Source organism: Fukomys damarensis, unplaced genomic scaffold (genome assembly GCF_012274545.1).
Source record: "Fukomys damarensis isolate Sample0158 unplaced genomic scaffold, DMR_v1.0_HiC HiC_scaffold_4, whole genome shotgun sequence".
Lineage (NCBI taxonomy): Eukaryota > Metazoa > Chordata > Mammalia > Rodentia > Bathyergidae > Fukomys > Fukomys damarensis.
Window position 1 is genome coordinate 4228038 of NW_022900916.1, and position 22632 is coordinate 4250669.

At 40.7% G+C, this 22632-nt stretch overlaps 1 protein-coding gene across 3 annotated transcripts in view; it reads left to right on the forward strand.

Annotated features, from left to right (window-relative positions):
* The window catches only part of Hgf (hepatocyte growth factor), a 65981-nt gene that overhangs the window by 15237 nt on the left and 28112 nt on the right, over positions 1 to 22632 (forward strand). The window contains exons 5-8 of one of the 3 annotated variants that reach the window (XM_010636736.3): positions 1494 to 1636; positions 7426 to 7546; positions 9027 to 9145; positions 20933 to 21107. In XM_010636736.3, coding sequence (XP_010635038.1) covers positions 1494 to 1636; positions 7426 to 7546; positions 9027 to 9145; positions 20933 to 21107 — 558 coding nt within the window. Of the gene's footprint in view, positions 1 to 1493; positions 2243 to 7425; positions 7547 to 9026; positions 9146 to 20932; positions 21108 to 22632 lie in introns of those variants that run through there. The other 2 variants (XM_010636745.3, XM_010636727.2) reach the window with 2 other exon arrangements.

Consider the following 22632-nt stretch of genomic DNA (forward strand, 5'->3'; position numbering starts at 1 on the left):
TGAGGATTTGACTCTGGAGTGTTCTCATGTCCATGTGAAGGAATTCTATTGCAGAATGTTGGTTAGTGCCTGAGGTGTCCCTGTATTCATTCTGTGTGGCAAAAATTAAAATTAAAATAGATACCTTCTTTTCTTCTTCCTGTCTTCCTTTTTGGTTGACAGACAAGATCTGTGTGTATCTATGAGGTCTAGTGTGATGTTTTGGTTTATGTGTGTATCAGTTAATGACTAATTTAGGTTATTTAGCATGTACATTCACAATTAGGAGTTTCACTGGAGAGTGAACATGTTTGAATTACTTTTACTGAAAGATGACATCCTTGGATTTTCATCTCTGTACTTGTAGAACTCTAAGGTCAGTAAAAGTAGAAACAAAATGTTTAGCAAAAAAAACCCCACAACAACAAAATATGGGAAATGTGACTACATTTTTCAAAAACCTTTTGACTGGTATTACCTCTAGTTATATGTTATTTTTTAAAATGATTATGTGTGTGCAGTCTAGAAGGAAAATATGGCATCACTGAGCCCAAGATCACAAGCAATACAAAAGAAATCAAGAGCTTTTGGCCTTTTCAGATGTGTGGCAATACCTTACACTCGCAAAAAAATGACCACTAGGGCATTAGAAGTTTTACACCAAGGTTGTAAGTCTGAGTTATTGGACCCAATGGCTGTAGGATTTGGATTAAGTCCGGGAGCCCCAAGCCGCAGAGCCAGCCAATACTTTCAAAATTTTTGAAGGAAATAAGTAATTCTATGCATATTAGGTTAGAATAGGGAATATAGAGTAGAGCATGCTTAATCACAGGTAGCGTTTAAGTGCCTATTACTTTATCATCTCTTTGAACTTCTCCAAGCTGCCATTTGCGCTGTGAGATGTTCGAAGTCATGAGTGTCCTCCCTGTACAGGTAAGCTCCCAGGCAGACAGAGGCCTAAGTGTCTGCAGCTGTCTGGGCTGGGAAGAGCTGAAATTGAAGTCTAGGCTGAATTTGACTTCGGCTCCTTGGTTCTCATTATTTCATCAATCTGTTCTCAATTGGGCAGGGACAAAAGGGAGGCTATTCTTTAGAAGAAAAGCAGTAAACAGACAGCCAATGCCCTTGGCCAAGCAGTGTGGTGTTGAGCTCTCAGTGCAGAGATTTCTCAGCTCTCTCCTTGGGACCCTTGAGTGGAGCCTGGGATTGTGTGCCTCACACACCAGTGACTTTCCAGAACACACGGGTCTTAGACAACCTAGTGGCTAAGTTTCCTAATGTGATGCTGAAGGTGAAAGTTCAGCTAGGTGGACTTTCAAAGAAATGCAGATATTCTAAGAATGCATGGAAATGACAGAATTTAAGTTAAAATGTGTGACTGTTTAAGAGAATGACTTAAGGGGTGGCTTTTTTCTTAACTTTTAGGAAAACTCAACCCTCTAGTTAGTAAATTGAATAGGACAGACTTAAAGTTGCATGCTCTTATACTGTAATGATTATCATTTTAAAACTAGCTTTTTGCCTTCGAGCTATCGGGGTAAGGACCTGCAGGAAAACTACTGTCGAAACCCTCGCGGGGAAGAAGGGGGACCCTGGTGTTTCACCAGCAATCCCGAGGTACGCCATGAAGTCTGTGACATTCCTCAGTGTTCAGAAGGTAAATGAACCCGACTGCGAGGGGCGCCCTGGTGCCCCGTATGTAGAGCCGTGTCGCCCTGCAGGTGCACAGACACCAGCCAATCCCAATAAACATGTTGTCCCCCCAAACATAACCACGGAGAATTATTTGAGCATTTGTACTGATGTTTTACAAACTATCAGCTGAGCAGCAGATTGACGCAATTTGAATCTCAAGGTCAGCCTCAGACCCCTGCTGTCACTACTGTTTTAAACTCCCATACCTGGAGGGCTGCTCCCATGGACCTCATGGAAAGCGCTGAATGCAGTTGGCCCTTTATTAGGAATGGCGGGTTCTGTGCATCCAGCACCCGCTTGTGCAGAGCTTTGGACACAGCTCCTCTGATGTGTTGTGACCTAGAAGAGAATAGGGCCAGGGGTCACCGGAAGCTCAGTACTCCCGTGTGTGTTTTGGTGGAAACGGGATTAGAAACAAAGGTGACACCCAGACCGGAAGCCGAGCGCGGGCGTCCCCTCCGTCTCGGAGGCAGGCACGGAATCCGTGCTGTGTGCTCACCTCTCCTCTCAGCACACCTGGCACTGTCTGTGCTCTGGGGTGACTGATGGGATGGAAGATGATGTATCCCAGCGTTATGTGCAGGTTTGTTTTTCACATATTTGGCTATGGAATAGCTGGATTTTTTAATTCTGTCAAAATTTCTCAAAATTTGCCAAGTCCAAATGTAGATCGAATTCCTTCAGAAATTCATTAAAATTTCGAAGTAATTGGAGAGGGGCAGAGGCTGCTGGCATGCTGTCCCGTTTCTATATGAAGATATTTTGCCTGTTGACTCACTAAATATGTTTGAGTTACATCACCTGTGAGTATCCATTTAATATTAGGTCAGTAGTTAGCACATAGCGAGTGAAGGCCACGGTTTCCCGATTGTCGGAGAAGGTGAATACGCTTTTGTTGTTGGTTAATTTAAAACGCTGTCTGAATGTGGCAGAGCCAGTTCCATTTCTGTTTGTAAATCCTTGCCTTCCATCCCGAGTCATGTTCTGTCCCCTACAACTCCTTCATTGTTTTCTTTTCTTTCAAAAATAATAAACGTAACCATGATAACATTCTGAACAAGTCTGTTTTCTATGAATAAGTCTGTGATTAATATCTGTCGTAAATTTGCACATGGAAGAAACAAAATCCTCTATTTTTTGGTAAATCTCCACTTTCCATTTTCTAAATCACCTTGAAAATCACTACTAGGGAGTTTTGTTTCCCGGTCTTGTTTGACCTGGTCAGCCGTACCCCGAGGCAGGTAATTTGGTCAAACTCTGTACAGTTTAGAACTTACATCACCTACCTGGCCCTGTGCAAATGTGATTCCAACCCCCGATTTATATGAAGAATGCTTATTAAAATACACTGTCATAGATCTAGACCAATGGGTAATGGATAATAAAAGTATGAAAATGGAAGTAATTTTAAAACTTTTCTATGTAGTTACCCTTGTGAGCATGTAGTTCTTGATATTCCTTAATAATTTGGGGCCATCAAGCCTCCCTTGGAAAAGGCCACTGCTCATTATTTTTAATGCTTTTGGTGTTCTTGGTCTTGGTACCAAAGGTGGTGGCTCAGCTCTCTCTGGAAGCAATCAGAGGTCTGACAGTGCCTGGAAGCCTCATTCAGGAGACATGAAGCAAAGCCTGCCCCGAAGGCTGAGGTCCTTCAAGGATGGGACTGCAGCTATGGTGTTTTAGTTTCAGACTGGAGTGAATGAGGTTTTAGCAGGATTGTATTGAAGAGGATCCAAAATTACCATGGTCGGTGTATTAATAGAGAAAAAAGAGAGCTAATTGTAAACTGAAAAATATGAAATGTAAAAAAATAATATGGGCATGATGTAAATCTCTACTAAAATACACGTGAGAGGGAGAAATCTCAAAGTCTAGACTGCTTAAAGAGTGTAGAGGTAGATACGCTATTTTGTATTTGCAGATATTAATTTATTAAATGATAAGATTCAAGGATTACAGAATTAGGATGAGTCAGTAATTATCAAAAATTTTGTATGTTTAAAATTAAACAAGAAAAATATCTTTTATAAAAGACATGGGAGACTATATATATATATATATATATGTATATATACAGATGATGCTTAGAAGTTTTTGTGTTTATATTAAACACTTGGCTGAATGATTGTCTTAATTTACCTAAAATTTTGGTTCAGTAGTTGTATGTGATAACAAATAATATTATTTTATTTTAATTTAAAACTTTGCAAAAATATTTCAAAAGTAAATCAATACTTTTTAATACCATGTGAAACCTTTGAGTTAGATAGAAGTAACAATTTGAAGATTTTTATTGAACAATACAGGGCCTAAGGTTTTAACAGTATATTGTATTCCTAGAAAATGCCAAGAGATCAGATATTAAATGTTCTAAGTGCAAAAATTATGAGCTAAAACATATTGATTAGCTTAATTTAGTCAATCTATAATGTATAAATGCCTTAGATCTTTACCTAGGAAAAGACGAAACTTATGTAATTATGTAAAGAAAATACTACCAATTGATTCTTAATTAAAAAGCTGGGTATGTAAAATCCAATTTCTTTTTTACCTGCTCAATATTTAAAATAATGCTTAATCATTGAAACAGATGTCATTTTCAAAATTGTCAAATATTTAAGTAAAAATATTTTCATTAAGGCAAAATCATCATTTTAAAACACCTTTCCCTTAAAGTCCCAAGCAGTACTATCATAACTTTATGGGTATGACCCCCAATTGTACGCGGAGAAAGACTTTTAAAAACAAAGTCTTATGCAAAACTATTTTTTGTAAGTATGGATTTGTGAGCCTATTTATATTTTCAGTTTTGCGGAGATAATTCCCATATATGGATTTTTCTGAGCATTTATTTTTACTAGACTAAAGTTCACACTGATTCAAAATAGATTCAGTAATTGATTACCAGATTTGCTTATGCTCTGGTTTATTAGAGAGTCGCTGGAATGGTCACCAATGCACCGCCAAGTCAGAGCAGGGCTGCCCTCCCTCAGCCCCACCACCCCAGTCTCTGGTACTCAGTGCAACTTGCCCTAACTTCCTGTTTGGCGGGATTGTTTTCCACCTAACCTACTTTCCTCTGAGCTGGGGAATTTTAGAAGATTCTTTGAGTTCCAGAAGTTTGAAAAATGACTTCAGAATTTTTTCTTCTAGAAGCAATCTCTATGACTAACCTGAGAATTTGATTAAATGGCAAAACAAAATTGTCAGACATTTACTTCACAGATGAGGAGAGCACAGTTGCTTTGCCATTTCCTCCTCTTCCGCTCCTTCAAGGTGGGATGCCTATTTTTGTAAAGAAGGCAGAGGGGAATGGGAGCAATTCAAAAAGTCAGGATATTAATAGTAAGTACTCTGTGAAATTATTGCTATCAGTCTTCAAGTACAACCAGTTAGAATTTGTAACAAGCATGTAGGAAATAAGTCAATTTGGGCTAAAGGAAGGGATTCTAGAGGGTCAGAAGACTTTACTTTTTGACATTTTCTGTTTTAGGTAAGTCTTTTAAAGTGTGTATGAGCCATGTTTTCTTCGTGGTATCAACAAAACAGTATCTTATGTTAAAATTATAGAATAAATAACAAAGCTACAGCTATTAAATTTTTATTTTTTCAGCTACCAAATTTTAGCATTTCAATTTGATCACAATATATTTATTATCCACTGCAAAACCAACTTTTACTGCTTTCTAAATTTTTTCTTACTGATTTGTATTTTTGTGTGTCATTAGGCTACATCCACAGCCATACCTTTTTTCACGTTCCTACGAATGTAGCACCCTAATTCATGTTGTCTTATCATTTTATTGTGTGCTTTCCCTTACATATCTTATCCAATTCTCATCTATTCCCCAAGGTACAAGTAAAATCTAGTCTTTCCTGAAATACCACTGTCACTAAACTCTTAGAACGTTAGAATGCATCATTACATCTACAAACTTGCTACTCAAAAGTAAGATGCAAGTGTCAGAAAATTAGCTTCCCCTATGAGCTTTCTCCTAATTCTCAGGCCAGGGCCACTGACTCAGAATTAATTCTTTAACCAGATCTGGAGGTGGTGTCTATGGACATTAATTGTTTGCAGAAACGTTTACTTACCATGCTCATTCTGGAAGGAAATCGTCTTACAGAATCCTCTATTTAATTTGTACAGCTCTTTTTCCTTACAACTAATAACAACTTATATGTCCAAAAGTGTTTTACAGTAATATACATAATATTGCTTTCCAGAAGATAATTCTGCCCACTCTCACCAGAAGTGGAAATGCTACAGCAAACTGCACTTACTCAAGGTCATCTAACAGGTGTATTCTGATTTCTGAGTATGAGTCAAGAGTAGAAGTCACATTTGGACGCCTTGTTGGTGTGCGACCATAGCAATGCATTCTTTTTCATTCAATACGAAGGGACAAACAACAATGATAAAGGCCACATCATTTTTATCAAAGATATCAAGTCTTGCATGCTTTTAAAAAGAGAACCGAGTAAATCCGTACCCCATTCAAAGGGAAAACTGAAATGTGATGGTGTGTAGCCTGTGTGGAGTGTTTCAGTGTGTTTCAGTGTGGAAATGACCTCTGCCAGCCGGGGCACCTTTGCCACTTTGCTCTCAGCCCCTCTTCTTACAGGCCAGGTGCTTATTGTTCAGGAGACTCTCAGTGAGTCTCCAATGAGGGAAGCTGAACCGGCCTTTTGTCTCGGTTCTTGAGTTAGCCTACACAAAAGGAAGTAGAAGGATAAACACAGTGGGTGGCTCTTATGTTTCAGAAAGTTAATAGTTAGTGTCCTGTTACAGTATACAAATCGGAGTTTCAAAAAGTACCAGTTCTACTGTGTACCGAGTGTCTACCAATATTCATTAGGCCAGGTTTCAGTGGCTAAGAACTAAGTATTCATATCTTTCCCCGCCTGAGTAGGGTTAGATGATCAATCGGTAATCACAAGATACAAATGATGTGTTTGGGGAAATTTGCCGGACTTGTAGAAGAGGCAAGTGATGATTTATTTCACAGGATGCTTGCGGTGCTACAAATCAACCTTCTGTTTGAGAAGTCTCATTGTCAGCTAGTTGATGCGAGTCAGAGTTTTCAGTGTGACATAAGAAACCGGCCAGAAAGGAACAATTAATTAATCTCACCAAATCATCTGTGAGATCCTGAATAATTAGGTCAGCTTATACATTTCAACAGAGTGGGCAAAGGAGTTCAATGCTAGGTCATCTTCTAGCCTAAGCTAGAAAAGAATGTCTGCTCGCCTAGCCTCCTCAGCATGGGTGTTCACCTCCAGAGGGGAGCTGTGATTTCTTTTTTAAAAAAATAAGTATGTTCTTCAGATTTCTACCTAAAGCTGGTCTTTCAAATATTTTGGTCCTGATTATTGCAGTAATTATAGAGGTCTGACATGCGCTCAGTGTAAAGTGCGCACTCACTGAGTATGTGGTTACAGTGCGAGTGGAAAGGGAAGCTCATGATGGACACTGATTCTGCGTGTTAGACCACTGAGGGAAAGTCTCCAAGCTCGATCGAACAGTTAGAGGTGCAGAACCATAGGCTTATGGCAAATTTGTATGACACCAGTTACCAACTGGATGACTCATTCTTTAGGATGTATTTTGTGCCACTCTTCATGAATATAGGGTGTTTAGAAAATCTGCTTGCTAAACAGTTGATTTGCTGTTCTTTTAATGGAATGAATGGTGCTGCTCTTGATTTTGTTGTCATAAACCAGTAACCCGCCCTGCTTTAATCTTCCCAGTGGAGTGCATGGCCTGCAACGGGGAAAGCTACCGAGGGCCCATGGATCACACAGAATCAGGCAAAATTTGCCAGCGCTGGGACCATCAGACTCCTCACCGGCACAAATTCTTGCCAGAAAGGTAAAAACCCGCTGAATCTTACCTCCCACAATTCTCTTTACACATTGTAACTTGCTCCAAGAAAACTGCCGTGGGAGCTCCTTTAGTCTTCTCCTGAGAGTGGACAAACACACTTTGTCAAACTCCTCTGAATGTCCAGGCTTCTTCTGAAACAGTTGCTGAAGCCCTGATGTCTGCAGAGGGTGGACTTGGGGAAAAGGAGTTTGTGCTGAGGTACGGGGGGACCACCAGGTACACCTTCAGTGACTCTTGGCTAACTGGGTTAGAGGCCCCAACATCCAGAAGACGAGCACAAGCCCTTCAGGAGAATGCACCATAGGACAACAGAAGCATCTGCTTTCTGTGAGTAACAAGATAAAAGTTAACAGAGGGATGAGAGAAGTCAGGACCGAACAGTTCCCTAACCTGACCCCTGAGAGGAGTTATTGCCATGCAAGCAGATCTCCCTCTGGATCAGCATACCAGAGTCTCAGCGCTTCCGTCACAGAATACCTGGACGTGGGCCGCGTTAATGGAAACGGGAGGAGGGCGGCAGGAACAGCTTTTTGACTGCTTCATCCTTCAGTGTTTTGAAATTGCCAAACAGGAAATCAGAGAACTAAGCCTACCTTTTTCGTGGGAGAATACTTTGAGCTTTTACTTAAAGAAAGGGATGATGTTTTCCTCCCTTCATTTATTTCACCTGAAAAGCTTACGTTGCAAAAGAGGGGAAAAGAAACTCCTTTATTTCTATTACAAAGAAAAAATATACAAATAATTTTAAAGGAAAATCCGTTCATGCCTTCCTTTGGAAATTGCTTAAGTGTGTTTTTTTTTTCTTTCTTCTTTTTCTCTATCGTTGTTTGTTCATTTTTGCGTATCATTGTTCTTTTAACTGAAATTGAGACCCTGATTTATTTTTGAAGTGCATGTCTTTTCTTTTAAGTGAGAGCAGGAGGGATATGGTAGCAATTAAAACCAACTCAGCCATTCCGAACTCTCTTAATTGAAGCTGGGAGGTGGGACGCAGGGAAAGTGGTGTGGTGGTTTTTCTCTCGCTCTGGTGGAGGGGAGGGCACGACCTAGAAGGGCTCTATTTCCAAAATTGAGCCATCATTAGTAACAGAGCTATTGAAACCAAACTTTCAGTTTGAACTCTAAGCCTGCCCAGAAGAGGACCTGTTTTCTTAATGAGCATTCTACACGGGGTCATGTTTTTGGAATCTGCCCTCAGTCAGGCCCTGTGAGAAAGGGCTTCACCTGGAGCCCTAACTGGAACAGGTACCCAGTGGAGCCCACTTATGAGCGCAGAGGATGGTACGCTGAGCTCAGTGGGTTTTGCAAATGAGAAGACTCTAGCTAGAGACTCACAGCCCCTGATAATTAAAAGACAGGAAATCTGCCCTTTCTGTGAGCTACATAGAAAGTTATTTTCTCCAGCAGAGGCCAAGGTGGTGCTCCAGGCAGATTTACGTGACACTTTTCTTGGTGTGGTCTGCAGATACCCTGACAGAGGCTTTGATGACAATTACTGCCGCAACCCCGATGGCAAGCCGAGGCCTTGGTGCTATACTCTTGACCCTGACACCCCTTGGGAGTACTGCGCAATTAAAATGTGTGGTAAGTCAGGGTCAAATTTATTGCTTCCTCTTCCTTTCACAGCCTGGATCTAGGCGGACGATGATTAGGGAGCCAGGTTAACAAGTATTTTACCTGATGCTTTAATGTGTGTGAGTTTTCATATTTTAAGAATGTGTTGCATAATCCTTCCTGATCTTTTGAATTTTCAGAGAGGCTTTGTTTGAAAAGGATATACACGTTAGTGTCGGCGTATGTATAAATTTTATCTATGGTGAAAAGACAAACACGGTGATGTTATCTAGAAAATGAAAAAAATCAGAGGGAAAAAAAGATGAGGGAATGTGTGTACCTCAGTGTCAGGGGGCAGAGAGAGGTGGGACCTGAGACTCTTACCTTGCCTTCTGGGTCTTTCCCTGCCATTTCTCTCGGGACACAGACTGACTGGGAAGTGCTATGGGTGAACAGCAGAGTCCACAGTGAAGAAAACTAAGTAAGTCTGACAGAAGCTTCTCCCAGATGTCTTTGCGCTCCACCCCTGGGGATTCCCTGCACAGCTGGGGCTCTGCTTTCCCGTGTATCCCAGAAGTTCCTAGCATCCTCTCTGGACATGGCGCCTGGCCATTTTGCCTGAATTAAAGTTATAAAACTTGTTTTCTTATGTGCCATATCCTTTAAGTGTGTGCATGTGGTATTCTCTTCCATGGCTAAATCCCACGATTTTGCTCTTCTTTGAAATTATACTGGATACTAATGAGATATGGAATTTTTTATGAATAGATGTCTTATTTTTCAATGGAAACCTAAGATGCTTTAAGATGAATAGAATTGCACCTGTTTAGTCAGGTGTGGTAATATTATAATTTGGCTTGCTGATGTACACGTATGCATATAGAGCAATACACAAAGACAAGTGATCCTGAAGGATCTGGGAGAGGCACATCTGCATCAGGGGACAGCACGTTCCCCTGACAGCCTGCTGCGGCCTTCCCAGAATGAACCCAGCTGGCCTGTTCACTGCTGCCTGGTTACCCTCTCTTCCCAGGCCCAGTGGAGAAGGCGGATGGTTCAGGCTGCTCCTAAAGCCACAGAAGGGACTAGCACAGCCTGTATGAATCTGGGAGCCTCTTAGAGGGAAACACAGTGTTCCCAGAAAACTGAATCATCTTTTCCTTTGAAATAAAGGATGAGTCCAGTGACAGTTCATTCTACTTACTGGCTTGTTGAGGAATGATGACCTTCCGAGCTGTCTTGGTCAGATAAGTTTAATAAAATGTTCTGATTTCTGGCCATTTTTGTGTTTAGGATACTGTTACGAATCTTGCCTGGAATAGGACAGTGTAAACATTCACACACACACACACACACACACACACATGCTGTATACACTTGTGAGCACACACTGTCATCCAAGTGTTGCCCTTTATTTTGTCTCTAAGTCAATTTTTCACATGTTTAAAAAGAGACTGGGGGAGGGCTGGGGGTTTGGCTCTGTGGTCCCACTGCCTGCTTTTTGAGCACAATGCCCGACTTCGATCCCTGGTACCATAAGGAAAAAAATGAGATTGGGGAGAAAAGAGAATAAGTGAATATGATACTCTCAATTCCATGGGTTTCCTCTCTTTTTCTTTTTGGTCAAGAGGAACTAGCAGATTATGTAGACTACATGCAATAATTCTGACATTTCTGGTAAACAGAGGGGATGTGAGCATGGGAATTCTCAGAAAAAATGGTAGAGTTTGTGAGACAGAATTTGTGTCTGTCTCTTTTACATTAAAATAATCTTCCGAGCTTTGAGAATATCTTAGAAATATTTCATTAGAGGAAAGCTTTTAGTTTAAAGATTATATGAATATAAAGAGCTATAGAGAGATTACACTTTTATTAAAATGAATGAAATAAAAATGAAATTCTGGAAAGCATAAAAATGTTTTATAAATATTCTTTCAAATTATTTTGGCTTACAAATGCAGTAAAGTGTGTGGTGCAAAACACAAGGAATTTAGTGGTAGTCTCATTTGTGCATTAGTTTTCTTTCTTTTCTTTTCTTTTTTTTGGTACTGGGGATTGAACTCAGGACCTCGTACTTGCAAATTGAAGGGCAGTCAGCAGCACCACTGAGCTAAATCCCCTGGTAGTGTATTTGTTTTCTATTATGGCAAACAAGGTCCCAGAATGAGGGGCTTAAACTGGCACCCCTTGTCTGCTTTCTGCTTTCTGTGGGCGGGGAGGTCAGGCTTGACTCCAGAGGCTCTGTGTGGTGTCTCCTGAGGTCACTCAGGTACCTGCCTGGCCTCCTGCCCACCTTGTGGTGTGATCTCAGTCCCCTTGCTGCTGGTGCAGTTGTGTGCTGTGGTTCTGTGGTTGTATGCAGAGGCCTTCAGCTGTCCAAGACCACCTGGTCTCCCTGACAGATGCTGGCCTTTACCATACATGACTGGACTGGACTCACCAAAGCCAGTAGCCTGGTTCCCTGATGCCTTGAGCTTCCAAAATCTAAATCCTTTTTCAAGTGCTCACCTGGTTAGACTAGGGTCACTTCAGTTAGTCTCCTTTTAATTAATTTGAAGTCAGTTCATAGGAACTTAATTACACATGCAGATTCTCGTTCCCTTTGTCATGTAACCAGAGTCACTAGAATGAGTATTTCATTGTATTCACAAGATTCATGCAGACTTGGGGGGGTAGTAGAGAATACGAATGCCCATGGCTGAGGGCTGCACAGACACATCTGCCTGGTTGTAAGAGGCAGTCTAGAGCCTAGCAAGTGACTATATTATTTGTATTATTTGTATTGTTAAATTCCTGGGCCTGCTTTTTGGTGATATAAGCATCTTGACCATAGGGACGATGATTGTGTTGTCTCCTCTCTTGAAAGTTGAAAATTAAAACTCCCATCTCATTATGTTAAGTTCTGTAGCTAACAGTTACAATTACAGCCATGTCCTGAGGACTTGCAGAAAGCTGCTTCTCATTTGATGTCACTGATTCTTGTTTTGGTTTCTATTGAACAACTATGACTTGGCCAGAGAGGGGAATCGGGAAGACAGGAGTGTGATATTCAAGGCATAGCAAGCGGGTGAATGTGAGCAGTGCGTAGGGACCCAGAACAATGAGAGAAGATGAGAAGAATGAAACTGATGTAGTCAAACCCAGCAGGATCCAGGAGGGGCCCAGCCATCTTCCATGCGAAGCCCTAAGCCAGGCAGGAGGAGCGGTCTCATTCCATGTCTGCTCCAAACTGCTGTCCCCGAGGCGGCCCAGGGAACATGAAGAGCCTCCTGGGCTGAGGGTGGGGACGCTGAGGGGCTCAGCACTCTCCTCCCACATGAACTATTCCCCCGGCCTCAGTCCCAGATGGATGTGGTGCCCAGGAGTCAGGGAAATTCCTCCCTCTCCTTTCCCACTCAGCTGAATGAAGGCAGCTTCCCTTCCACTCGAATAGTAGTGTCCGGTGTTGGCCTGCGATGTAATGATGAGGAGGAAATAAACCCAGAGAGCTCTGGAAATGCAGTAAGCATTCATCCTACTGTCTGTCTTTTGTGGGCTACTACCTGGACACCTAGACCAGTGTGTACTCCTGCGTACAGTGTGTGTGTGTTTAGTGTCTGTGTGTGCATTTATCTCTTAGAACCTTGCTGTAACAGGAAAGTCTATGGTTTAACTCCAGCATGTGAAAATTTTCAGAGCAGTGTGATGGAGGTGTGAGAGAGCCCAACATAAGATAATACAATTCAGGTCAGTGAGGAGTGAAGAGAGCATAAATTAGGGCTGTAAGCCAGTTAAAAAAAGGTGAGGAAGACTGTGGGATACTGGAGGGTTCAAGTGTAGAGTGCATGACAACAAATTAGATAGAGTAGGAAGTAGGTGGGGGTCAGGGGAAGTCTGAACTACTTCCCAAGTTATTGACCCATGTCTGTATGAGAGCTCTGATTCGAGGAGAAAAAAGTAAGTGCGATTCTGCTAGCTGAGACTGAGGTGGGGGTGCCTGGCATCTCTGTTCACTGCACATCTAAATTCAGTGTTGTCTCAGGCTGCAGAGCATCCTACCTGAAACGTGACAGTAGAATCTTTGGGCTTAGGCGTCCCGGAGAGCACACAGAGAGCACGCAGAGTGCAGTTCCCCTTCTCATGTGGTATTCATTCAACAAACACAGGCTGCCCAGCTCTTACGAGTCAGACACTTTTCTGAATATGAGGCCCACAGAAGCAAGCAAAGTGGACCTCAGTTGGGAAGAGAATGGAAATGTAAGATCTTTGGCCCAAACCAACAAAAGGGAAACTGACGCTACCTTAATGGTGAGATACACCTGCCAGAGCCAGCACCAAAGGACCCCCCGCATTGTGTTCTGCTGAATGAACGACAGGTTTGTCTCCCAGCTTCTGTCTCGCAGTCAATGTGGCCTGGGACGTGGAGGATGAGGGCCTCTTATTCTCCACGACCTTGGAGGCCCCCTTTGTCCCATTCCCACAAGGGGCTGTCTACCCCAAGGGTCACAGCCCCAAACAGCCTGCCTCGGTGACCCTGGCGTTCCCAGCACTTCAGATTTTGAGATATTGCAAATACAGGGCAAGAGGGAAAGTCTGCAGTGGTGCCTGAAGCTGCTGATTGGCTTATGCTTCTCCTCTATAATGAGTTCGTAGGTGGAATAACAGTTTCTTCCACAAATGAATTCGTTGCTTTTTAGAAAAAGCATTTATTGAGATGAGTGTTTCTCTGAAGTGAAATTCAACAGGCCTCTGGCCACCAAAAACTCCCTTGGGACCGATGCCCTTTAGAAAATACTATTGATGAATTAAAGCAGCTCCCAGATTTCTGGGGCTGAAGACACCATCACACTGGATAGTACGGAAGCATTTACCAATGGAGTGCAAACTGTCTCCGTGGTTATGTGAGTCCATACGGTATGTGACAATTTAGAAATTTAGAAAAACAACTGATTAAAAATGATGATAGTAAACTTATTGAGTACTGATAGGTCTTTTCATGAAACATACACATTTTCCAGAAATTTGCATCACCATTGATCTATCAAGTCCAAACAGCCAGAATAACCCTAGGTCGCTTCGCATCGACCCTTCCTCAGGAAGATTCAATGGTCTTGAGGCCAGTTTCCTCCTTGGCCGCCATTTTGCCCTCCGAGTCCCAGCTCCACAATCCTCAAAGAATGTTTCCAAAATGTCTGTCCATCTGCATCAGTCCTCCTCCTTGGCACACACCACATGGAGACACACAGCAATGAGAAGTCCTTCAAGGATTTCCTTGGATCTTCAGACAAAGATGAGATGAACGCTAACTCAGCTATTATTTCCAATTGTTCAGATGACTACTCTGCCCTAGCCCAGTGATGTATTCTATCCCATCAGAAACCTCTCCTCTCAGGTACTGCTCAGGTTCTTGATATTACATTCATTTTTCTAAATTTTCTTGGTTAATAGATATCTCTATCAAACTTTGCTTGCTCAAACAGAGCAAAACCATGCCTAAGTTTTGACTTCTGGTGCTGAACACATTGTCTTGACCACCAAAGGATTTCAACAAATATTTTTTGCACGTGTGAATGTTGCCTCCCTAGCAGGTGATAGCTTCTCATTCTTCTGAGCCTTGACATTGCTTCTATACTTCTTGATTTTCGTCTGCACAGGTGAAAGGAAGATTTTCTTCTGACTTGATCCCATCAGCCCAACGCATCCTCAGGCATCATGCTTTCCTGGCTTTGTAGGTTAATTTGCTACCCAGCCCTGGAGCAGTTTTCTTTTATCACCAACCTAGATAAGAATTGTCTTAGTTCACCTCTACTTTTCTCATCTTGTTCTGTTCTTCAAAACAAAAACAAACAAACAGATGTCTAGGTACTTAGGTATCCAGAGCCACTTTACAAGTGTGACTCAAGCAGGGTCTTACATAACTAAGGTTTCTGTTTAGGAGATCGCAACACACTGAATGGAATCCCCCAGAATTGGAGTGTTACAGCCCCAACCCCGGAGGTGGTTTTACCTTGATGTAGGATCTTATGAGAAAATTAATGCTAGAGGAAGTTGTAAGGATGGGCCCTAAACGGGAAGGACTGATGCCTTTAGAACAGTAGACACCTCCAGCCCCCATCTCCATCTCCTGAGGTTGAGGCCGGAAGGAGCCCAGTGTAGCAGGGAAAGGAGCTCCCCCAGCACCCAATGGGGCAGCACCTCGGTCTTGGATGTCCCAGGCTCCAGAAACGGGAGAACATAAATCCATGTTGCCCATACTACCCAGCCTGTGGAATTTTATGAAATTTTATGGAATTGTAGGCAGCATGAGCAATGTCTAGATATGCTGCCACTGGTAATAAAGACAAAAAGTTCTTCCTCTCAGTGAAAAGAAATATTGGCCTCATTTAAAGAAAATATCATTATTTTTCAAAATTTATTGTTGGTATGTTGGGAAAATCATGGTAACAAATTATTTTCCTTCCTAAGAAAGCAATTGTTTCATGGAATTTTCATTAAGGAATCCAAGGCCAGACTAGCGATCTATAGAAATAAAACCTCATTGCATTCAGAGTCAGGGAAAAAATAATGCTATCAATACCCTCCTCGGGGGAAAATTTTTTTACTTGGACATCTTTTCCAGTTTTCTTCTAAGGAATAGGCCTATAGAATTGAAGACCTCTCATGAAAGTCTTGTCTCCTGAGCATTTTGTACCAGAAAAGCTTGGACAAAATCCAGGGAAAAGTTTCAGATACAAATCCTGGCTTCGCATCGAAAGCAAACGTGCAAGCAATTTGAAGCTTGTACCGCGGAGGTCTTTACTACTTTCCCACGTCAGCAGAAGACAAGAAGCTCTCCGGAGCTGCTCTCTGCGGTGCTGCTGACGGGAGGCTGGCTTCGGCCACGGCCCTCAGTCCCTTGGGGCAGGGAAAGTGAACCCCGAGCTTCCTTCTCCGGTAGCGGGACTCAAAAGTAGGAGGTCAGGCTGCGCAGCTCCCAGGAAAATCAGGTGTCTGCTCACACCTGCCCGGGGGAGGCATCTTTTCTTAGCTACACGAAAAAAGCAGCAGCTGTCAGTCAGTTATCTCCACTGGTGAATCGAATTTTCTTTGGCGGGGAGGTGGGGACCGGGGAAAGACTGGACATGTAGGGATTTATCTATTGTGCGTGTCAGGCTTCAGGAGCCTTGGGTGTGGTCTTTGTGGCACACAGGTGCACGTAGACTGTCCGGCTGCCCTGCGTAGACTCCTGCCAGGTCCTGGGGTCTCTCTGCAAGGCCTTCGCGGAGAGATGGCCCCACTGCATTGTTAGTGTCTTTTTTCTACTCATCTCCTTCTGTCTGGAGTGTAGGACGCTTCTCCCCAAATTCATATAATAGTTAAATGCTCTTTGTCTCAAAAAACCTATGAAGACTTCAAAGTTCCCCTCAAATACAGTATTACAGCATCCAGAGCTCACTTCTATGGTGCTAGCAGAGTGAAATGAATTAATATCCAATAGGCAGCCCTTGTGCTGACATTTTGTTAACAGGACAGTGAAATTTTCAGTACAAGTGTTGTTTCCCTTCAAGTATTTCCAAACAGAAAAGTCTCTGTCAATCATCAAAAGAAAACATTCCTTCACTCACAGGCCACTGAGAATCATATAAATATCTTGCATCTGTTTCCAAAACGTGGCCCCTGACACTCTGGCCAAATATTTCATTTGTATGGAACTCTCAGAAGAGTTCCTGGTATTCTCAGTGTGAACTTTGTAGGCATCTCTGCAGAAATATTTGTGCATGTGAAGGCGCTGTGTTTTAAAAGCATGTTGTCTCATCCCAACTTGAGCCACTTCAGCTGGTGTTTGGAGCCAGTTTTGTGCTTCCCCAACACTTCCTTTGGCCAGTGGAGACTTCAAAACCCCCTTACCCAGCCCCTGTTAAAGGGCTGAGTAAAAAAGAATGCCCTTCCCGTTAGCTGATAGTGCTTTCCAAATCTATTATTGTGAAATGTTTGTTTGGTGTTTGTACTAAGCTTTAACATTTGCACAGTAAGGCAACAGAAGGAGTCTATTTTATTGGGTTTGGGAATAATTCACTTTATTGGCATCCTTAGTGTGGGAACGGCAAAGACCAAACATCGATATCACAGTTAAATGGTCTATGGGAAGATTGTTTGCCTTGGTCCTCACAGCATAGTCTTTATTAAATAGCTTCATGAATTCTCCCAACTATTGTTATTATTATTATTATTATTAATTTATTTATTTTGGTACCAGGGATAGAACTCGGGTCCTTGTGCTTGTGAGGCAGGTGATGGAACCACTGAGCTAAATACCTGGCCCTCACAACTATTATTTATTGATGAAAGTTCTTTTGGTTTCTGTACTGTTCTAATATGCTTTTATTCGATTTTGTTTATTCTGTACATTGCTGCCAGAATTATGTAATGTGCTTTTTCAATGAGCTGCTGACTGGAGAATGAGATAAATCAAGATGTACTAATATCATCCGGTGCTTTATACATGAAAATACTAGCTGAATACTGCTAATTAGTGATGGAAATCATGAGAAACATTTCAATTAATTAAAAGGCAAGAAAAATGCAAACTGTCAAATTTTTAAGGTTACATAAAATTACAGATGCTTATTAAAATAAGAGACAAAAATAACAGTATTATTTTAGATTTTTAAAATCTTACTGAAGCCTCATGAAATTATTATTTTTTTATTTAATAATCCTTTCTCTTCTGTCACTTTGGAAATTTGAAAAAGTTGCATTTTCTATTTCCAAATTAGAATATGTTAAATAAAATCCAAATCCAATTTTTAAATTTTATTTAATCATTTAATATACTTTTTTCTCAAAGAGCATTTAACGACTCTTTACAATACGTTTATGTCAAGGTCTTTGAAATATCTTAATTATATTTCAGAAAAAAGCTGTTAAATTTAATGGTTTAAATGAAGAAAACTTCACAATTACTAGTCATAAAAGTGAAAGATTCTTTAATGAAAGGTGGTTGAAAACCTCAGGGTTGAAGAACAAAATTAACTCTGAGGTCGCAGGTGTCCAAACTTCACAGTGAAATTTTACATGAATCACCAGTGACATTTTCTTCTCAGTGTTTTTATTTAAGTAGTTTTCTTTGAATTTATATTTAAAATTTCAAAGTTTTCACTCTAATAAGGAAGATGTTTAGCTTGCATTAAATTTTATCTCCCCTCTTAACATTTTTTGGGGGAATATGATTGCTTCTAATTACTTCTTGCATTTGCTAAGTATTATTTCCCTAATGAGTAAAATCCTTATTTACCTTCATAATCTTCCTTTTTATAAAAGTACCTTTAAGATTCTTTCTAAGGCTGTACATATTTCAAATTTTAACTTTTATGGGTCATTTCTGAAAAGCACAACTTTACAAAGTCATGTATGAAACATTTACTTTGAATGCCACTCACCCTTCCCAATAACACATCCCAAAGTCAATGTTTGGTATTTAGCTTTATACTGGTATAGCAGGCGGGATGTTTCCTTCTCTTTCCACCTCCTCAAGATGAAGCTAGTTTCACACAGTAGAAGGAATAGCTCTGAACCTGCTTCTGTATTTAGCAGTTCCATTGGGCAATGACCAAATACCCAATAATGTCTGAATATTTTACTATTCTCTTTGTTTTTGTTGCTTTTCTTGGTATCTGGAAAGTTATGCTAAGGTCCAAGGAACAGAGTGTGTTCATCACATGTGGTGGGCTCAGCTCTGAACTGTCTTCCCAGGCTGGTGGTGGCCTCATCTTCAGCCAGTGGCATCCATGCTTTTGTGGCTACAATGAGAGTGGGGCTGTGGCTGGTATTTTCGCAGTACCAGGACGGCACTTAAGGGAAGTGCTGGGGGAGAGTGGTTTAATAATAAAAAGAACAAAAGTTGTACAAATTCACTATGGAGGCAAAAGAATTGTGATGATCATGGGGGATCAAGGAGGTCCAAGATGTCTGTATGGTTCCCCTGACTGAATGTACCCCCAATCTCAGAAGCTATGACAGGTGTCCCAAGCTTGCTGTCCATGAGCTTGTGCCCCAGAGGAGTGTCTTGGTCAGTTTTCTGTGATTATGACAGAATACCATAGCCTAGGTAACATGTAGAGAATGCATGTCCCTTTTCACTGATGATTCTCGAGGCTGGAACACTGTGATGAACACAAGCATCTGGTGGGGGCTTCCTGCTGTGCGGTGACTCAGTAGGAAGAGTGAGGGGCCACATGGCACAGAGACAGAACAAGGGAGGAGAAGAGAAGCTTTACAGTGACCTGTGTTCAAGAGGAAGTGCAAACTCGGAAAGAAAGGCATGAATTCCTCCTCAAGAACTCACAGCCTCCTCCCATCGCCAGCACAAGGTTTGCAGGAATTGGGCTGTATTCAAACCAGCAACCGTAGAATACAAATTTTTCTTGTTACGACATTGAGCTAATGAATTGATGGGTTACAGAGAACAGTTTTTCCTTCTTTCTGGTCAGTTTTATAACTAAATGCCAAGTAAATATATTAGTCCAAGCTTGACTTGTTTTGAGTCATCACAGTTCAGTGTCCTCAAACTATTTAATACCCAAATTGTCAGAAATGTAGTAAGTTGATGACATTCATTCAGATGAAGTGTAGTTCCTCAGGACCTATGAAATCCAGCCTTAGATTGTATTTCATTAACAACAGGCTTTAGCTAATATTGGAAAGCATTAATTTTGTTTTTTTTTGGTACCAGGATCGAACTTGGGACCTTGTGCTTGTGAGGCAGGCAGTGGCACCACTGAGCTACATCCCCGGCCCTCTTTAGCTAATATTGACCTCATAAAAGACTTAGGTCACCAGCACCCACAGTTTCTTTTCTTTTTAAAAAATTTTATTGGTACATTTTAGGTATACAACATGATGATATTCATCATTGGAGATTTGTACCTTTACATAATATACCTTGATTCTTATTTTCCCCCATATCCTGCCCTTCCTTCACCCCCTCCACCCTTCCCCATTTACAAGGTCTGTTTCCATTTTTTCATTTTCTCATGTTAAGTCATTTCTCCTAGTCCATTATTTTCTGTTCTTATTAAATATCTATCTATCTATCTACCTATTTTTCTATCTCCAAAGATATTTTGCATGACTATTTACACCATTATTATTATTTTGTATTATATATATTATAATGGTAATTGGGTAGTTTACTTGACTTTACATAATTAAACTGTATCAAGCAGATTTAGCTAGCCTAGAGTATTTATGTTTAGAGTCGTATTTTGATTAAGTGAGTGGACATGAAGCAGAAAAAAAGAGGGTCTAGTTTATGGTAAAAATTTCATTGTGCATTTTTTTAACTTAGTTATGAGGGTTATTGGTTTCATGAAATGTGGTAACCATTGCAGTTAGGCTAGGACAAAAAAAAACAACCCAGGAAGTAGATGGTCCTAGGAGCAACGCTTTGACTTTTAATACCAAGCTGATTCAAAGGAAAAACATGATACCTTAGAAAGTATTTATCATGTAAGAGAAAAACCATGGTTAATCACACAGCTGACTTTGTATATATTTAAGCAATTTGCTATCAGAGATATTTGTATAGTCGATGCGGATACTATGTATTCAGCTTATTATCTTATAGCAATATATGAGAATAAAATGTCTTTAAAATTATTAAAAAATAAACTGATCAAGTATTGAAATGAGAGGATAATTAGAATAGTGATAGTACTAATTTTGAGTTGAATTTCTTATTCCAGCCATAATAAAAACTTCAAAGTGACCAAAATATCCTAGTAGCACAAATACAAAGGAATTCTAAGGGGTGCATGATGTGTTGAAAGAGTTTAAGTTTTAATTTCTTTCTCCCAACAGCTCACAGTGCTATGAATGACACCGATGTCCCCATGGAAACAACCGAATGCCTTCAAGGTCAAGGAGAAGGATACAGGGGGACCGTCAGTTCCATTTGGAGTGGAATTCCCTGCCAGCGCTGGGACTCCCAGTACCCCCACAAACATGACATAACTCCTGAAAATTTCAAGTGCAAGTGAGCAACTGAGCTAAACACCTACATTTCCATAGGTCCCAGAGGAAGGGAGGCAAAGCGAGTCCCTTTTACTGATTTTTGTGTTAGCAGTCCTTAAACTTTGGTGTGCCCAGATACACACTGGAGTGAAAAAGGACATTATATCCTTACTGGGAGAATTTGTATTACTTTAGTCTTGGATTTGGCCCCCAGTAGGCCTCTAAAAATTTCCTAAGTAGAAGGTTGAAGTACTAGGCTTTGGAAACACAGCTCTAGCTTATTTCTAATCCTCGCTTTGCTCTCTAAAGTCTGTTAATAAATCTGTTAATGCTCACAACAGCTATTCATGTGGTGAACCAGTGCCTTCCTGCATTATCATATTAGCTTGGGGAAGGAATTACATAGCTTTTTCCCTCAAGAGAAAAATATACCTTCATTTTAATCAACAGTTCAAACTGGTAACATTTCAGCCTTAAGCACTGATGAACAGAATTATTTTCACATCTTAAATGAAGGTTTCCAATTGTTGGAATTGTGATAAGTGCAGAGGAAAAACAATTGTTTATATGGGTCAATCCAAAGCATCTGGCCTCCGGTCACCCATGCACTTGTTAGCAGCCTCCTCCACGGCTGCTCTTTCTCACCAGTTGGCTTTGTTGGACAGATACATCCCAATGCCATGTGTTTTTAAATTTTCCACTTTGTTAGGAGGAACAAAAAATGATTGCTTTTGAAATTTATGACACACATGCTATGCATAGTGGCTGTGTTGAAATAGCACCTATAAATAACATATATTGGTTTTATATAATTGGCTTTTAATGGAGAGCTTTGAGCACTAGGGCCCCATCCACTAGGGGTGTGTGTGTGTGTGTGTGTGTGTGTGTGTGTGTGTGTGACCCAATTCAGTCACTTATTTGTTTAGATGATAATTATCCACATGCTAATATTCTTTCATTACTTTATGATAACAACATTATAGTTGCTAATCTGGTTTTAGTACTATCATTTCCTTCATAGCAATTTATTGTTTCCTTTTAAACTATGTGTTTTGTACTTAAATAAATTAATATTAAAGCAGGGAAAGAAAAGAAAATGTGAGAAGATTAGTTAAAAGGGACAAAGGAGACAGAATTAATGTCACTCACATTTGTGTTAACAGTTAATAAATGGTAATACACAAATAAAAATTGTATATGTTATAGGCCCAGTAAACTGTGTCTGTAAAAAGAAAGAGAACAACTCTAGCAATTGAATTCATTGACCTCACAGTGTCTCCCCTTGGAGTTCAAGCCTGGCAGTTTAGTTATTGGTTAAATAATCAAACAGGTACCAAATACACCAAAGAACAAGCCATGTTTCACTGGTGGGACACAGTGCTCAGCTCTGAATGTTGATCTGCCATTTACTATTTTTGATCTAGCAGAATAGCGAGCATTCGTCAGGGTCTCAGTCCTGTTAAATATTATTTGCCCCCTTACTGAGACTCCTTAGAAATGACAATCTTTATATTCTTTTTTTTTTTTTTTTTTTTTTTTTTTTTTTT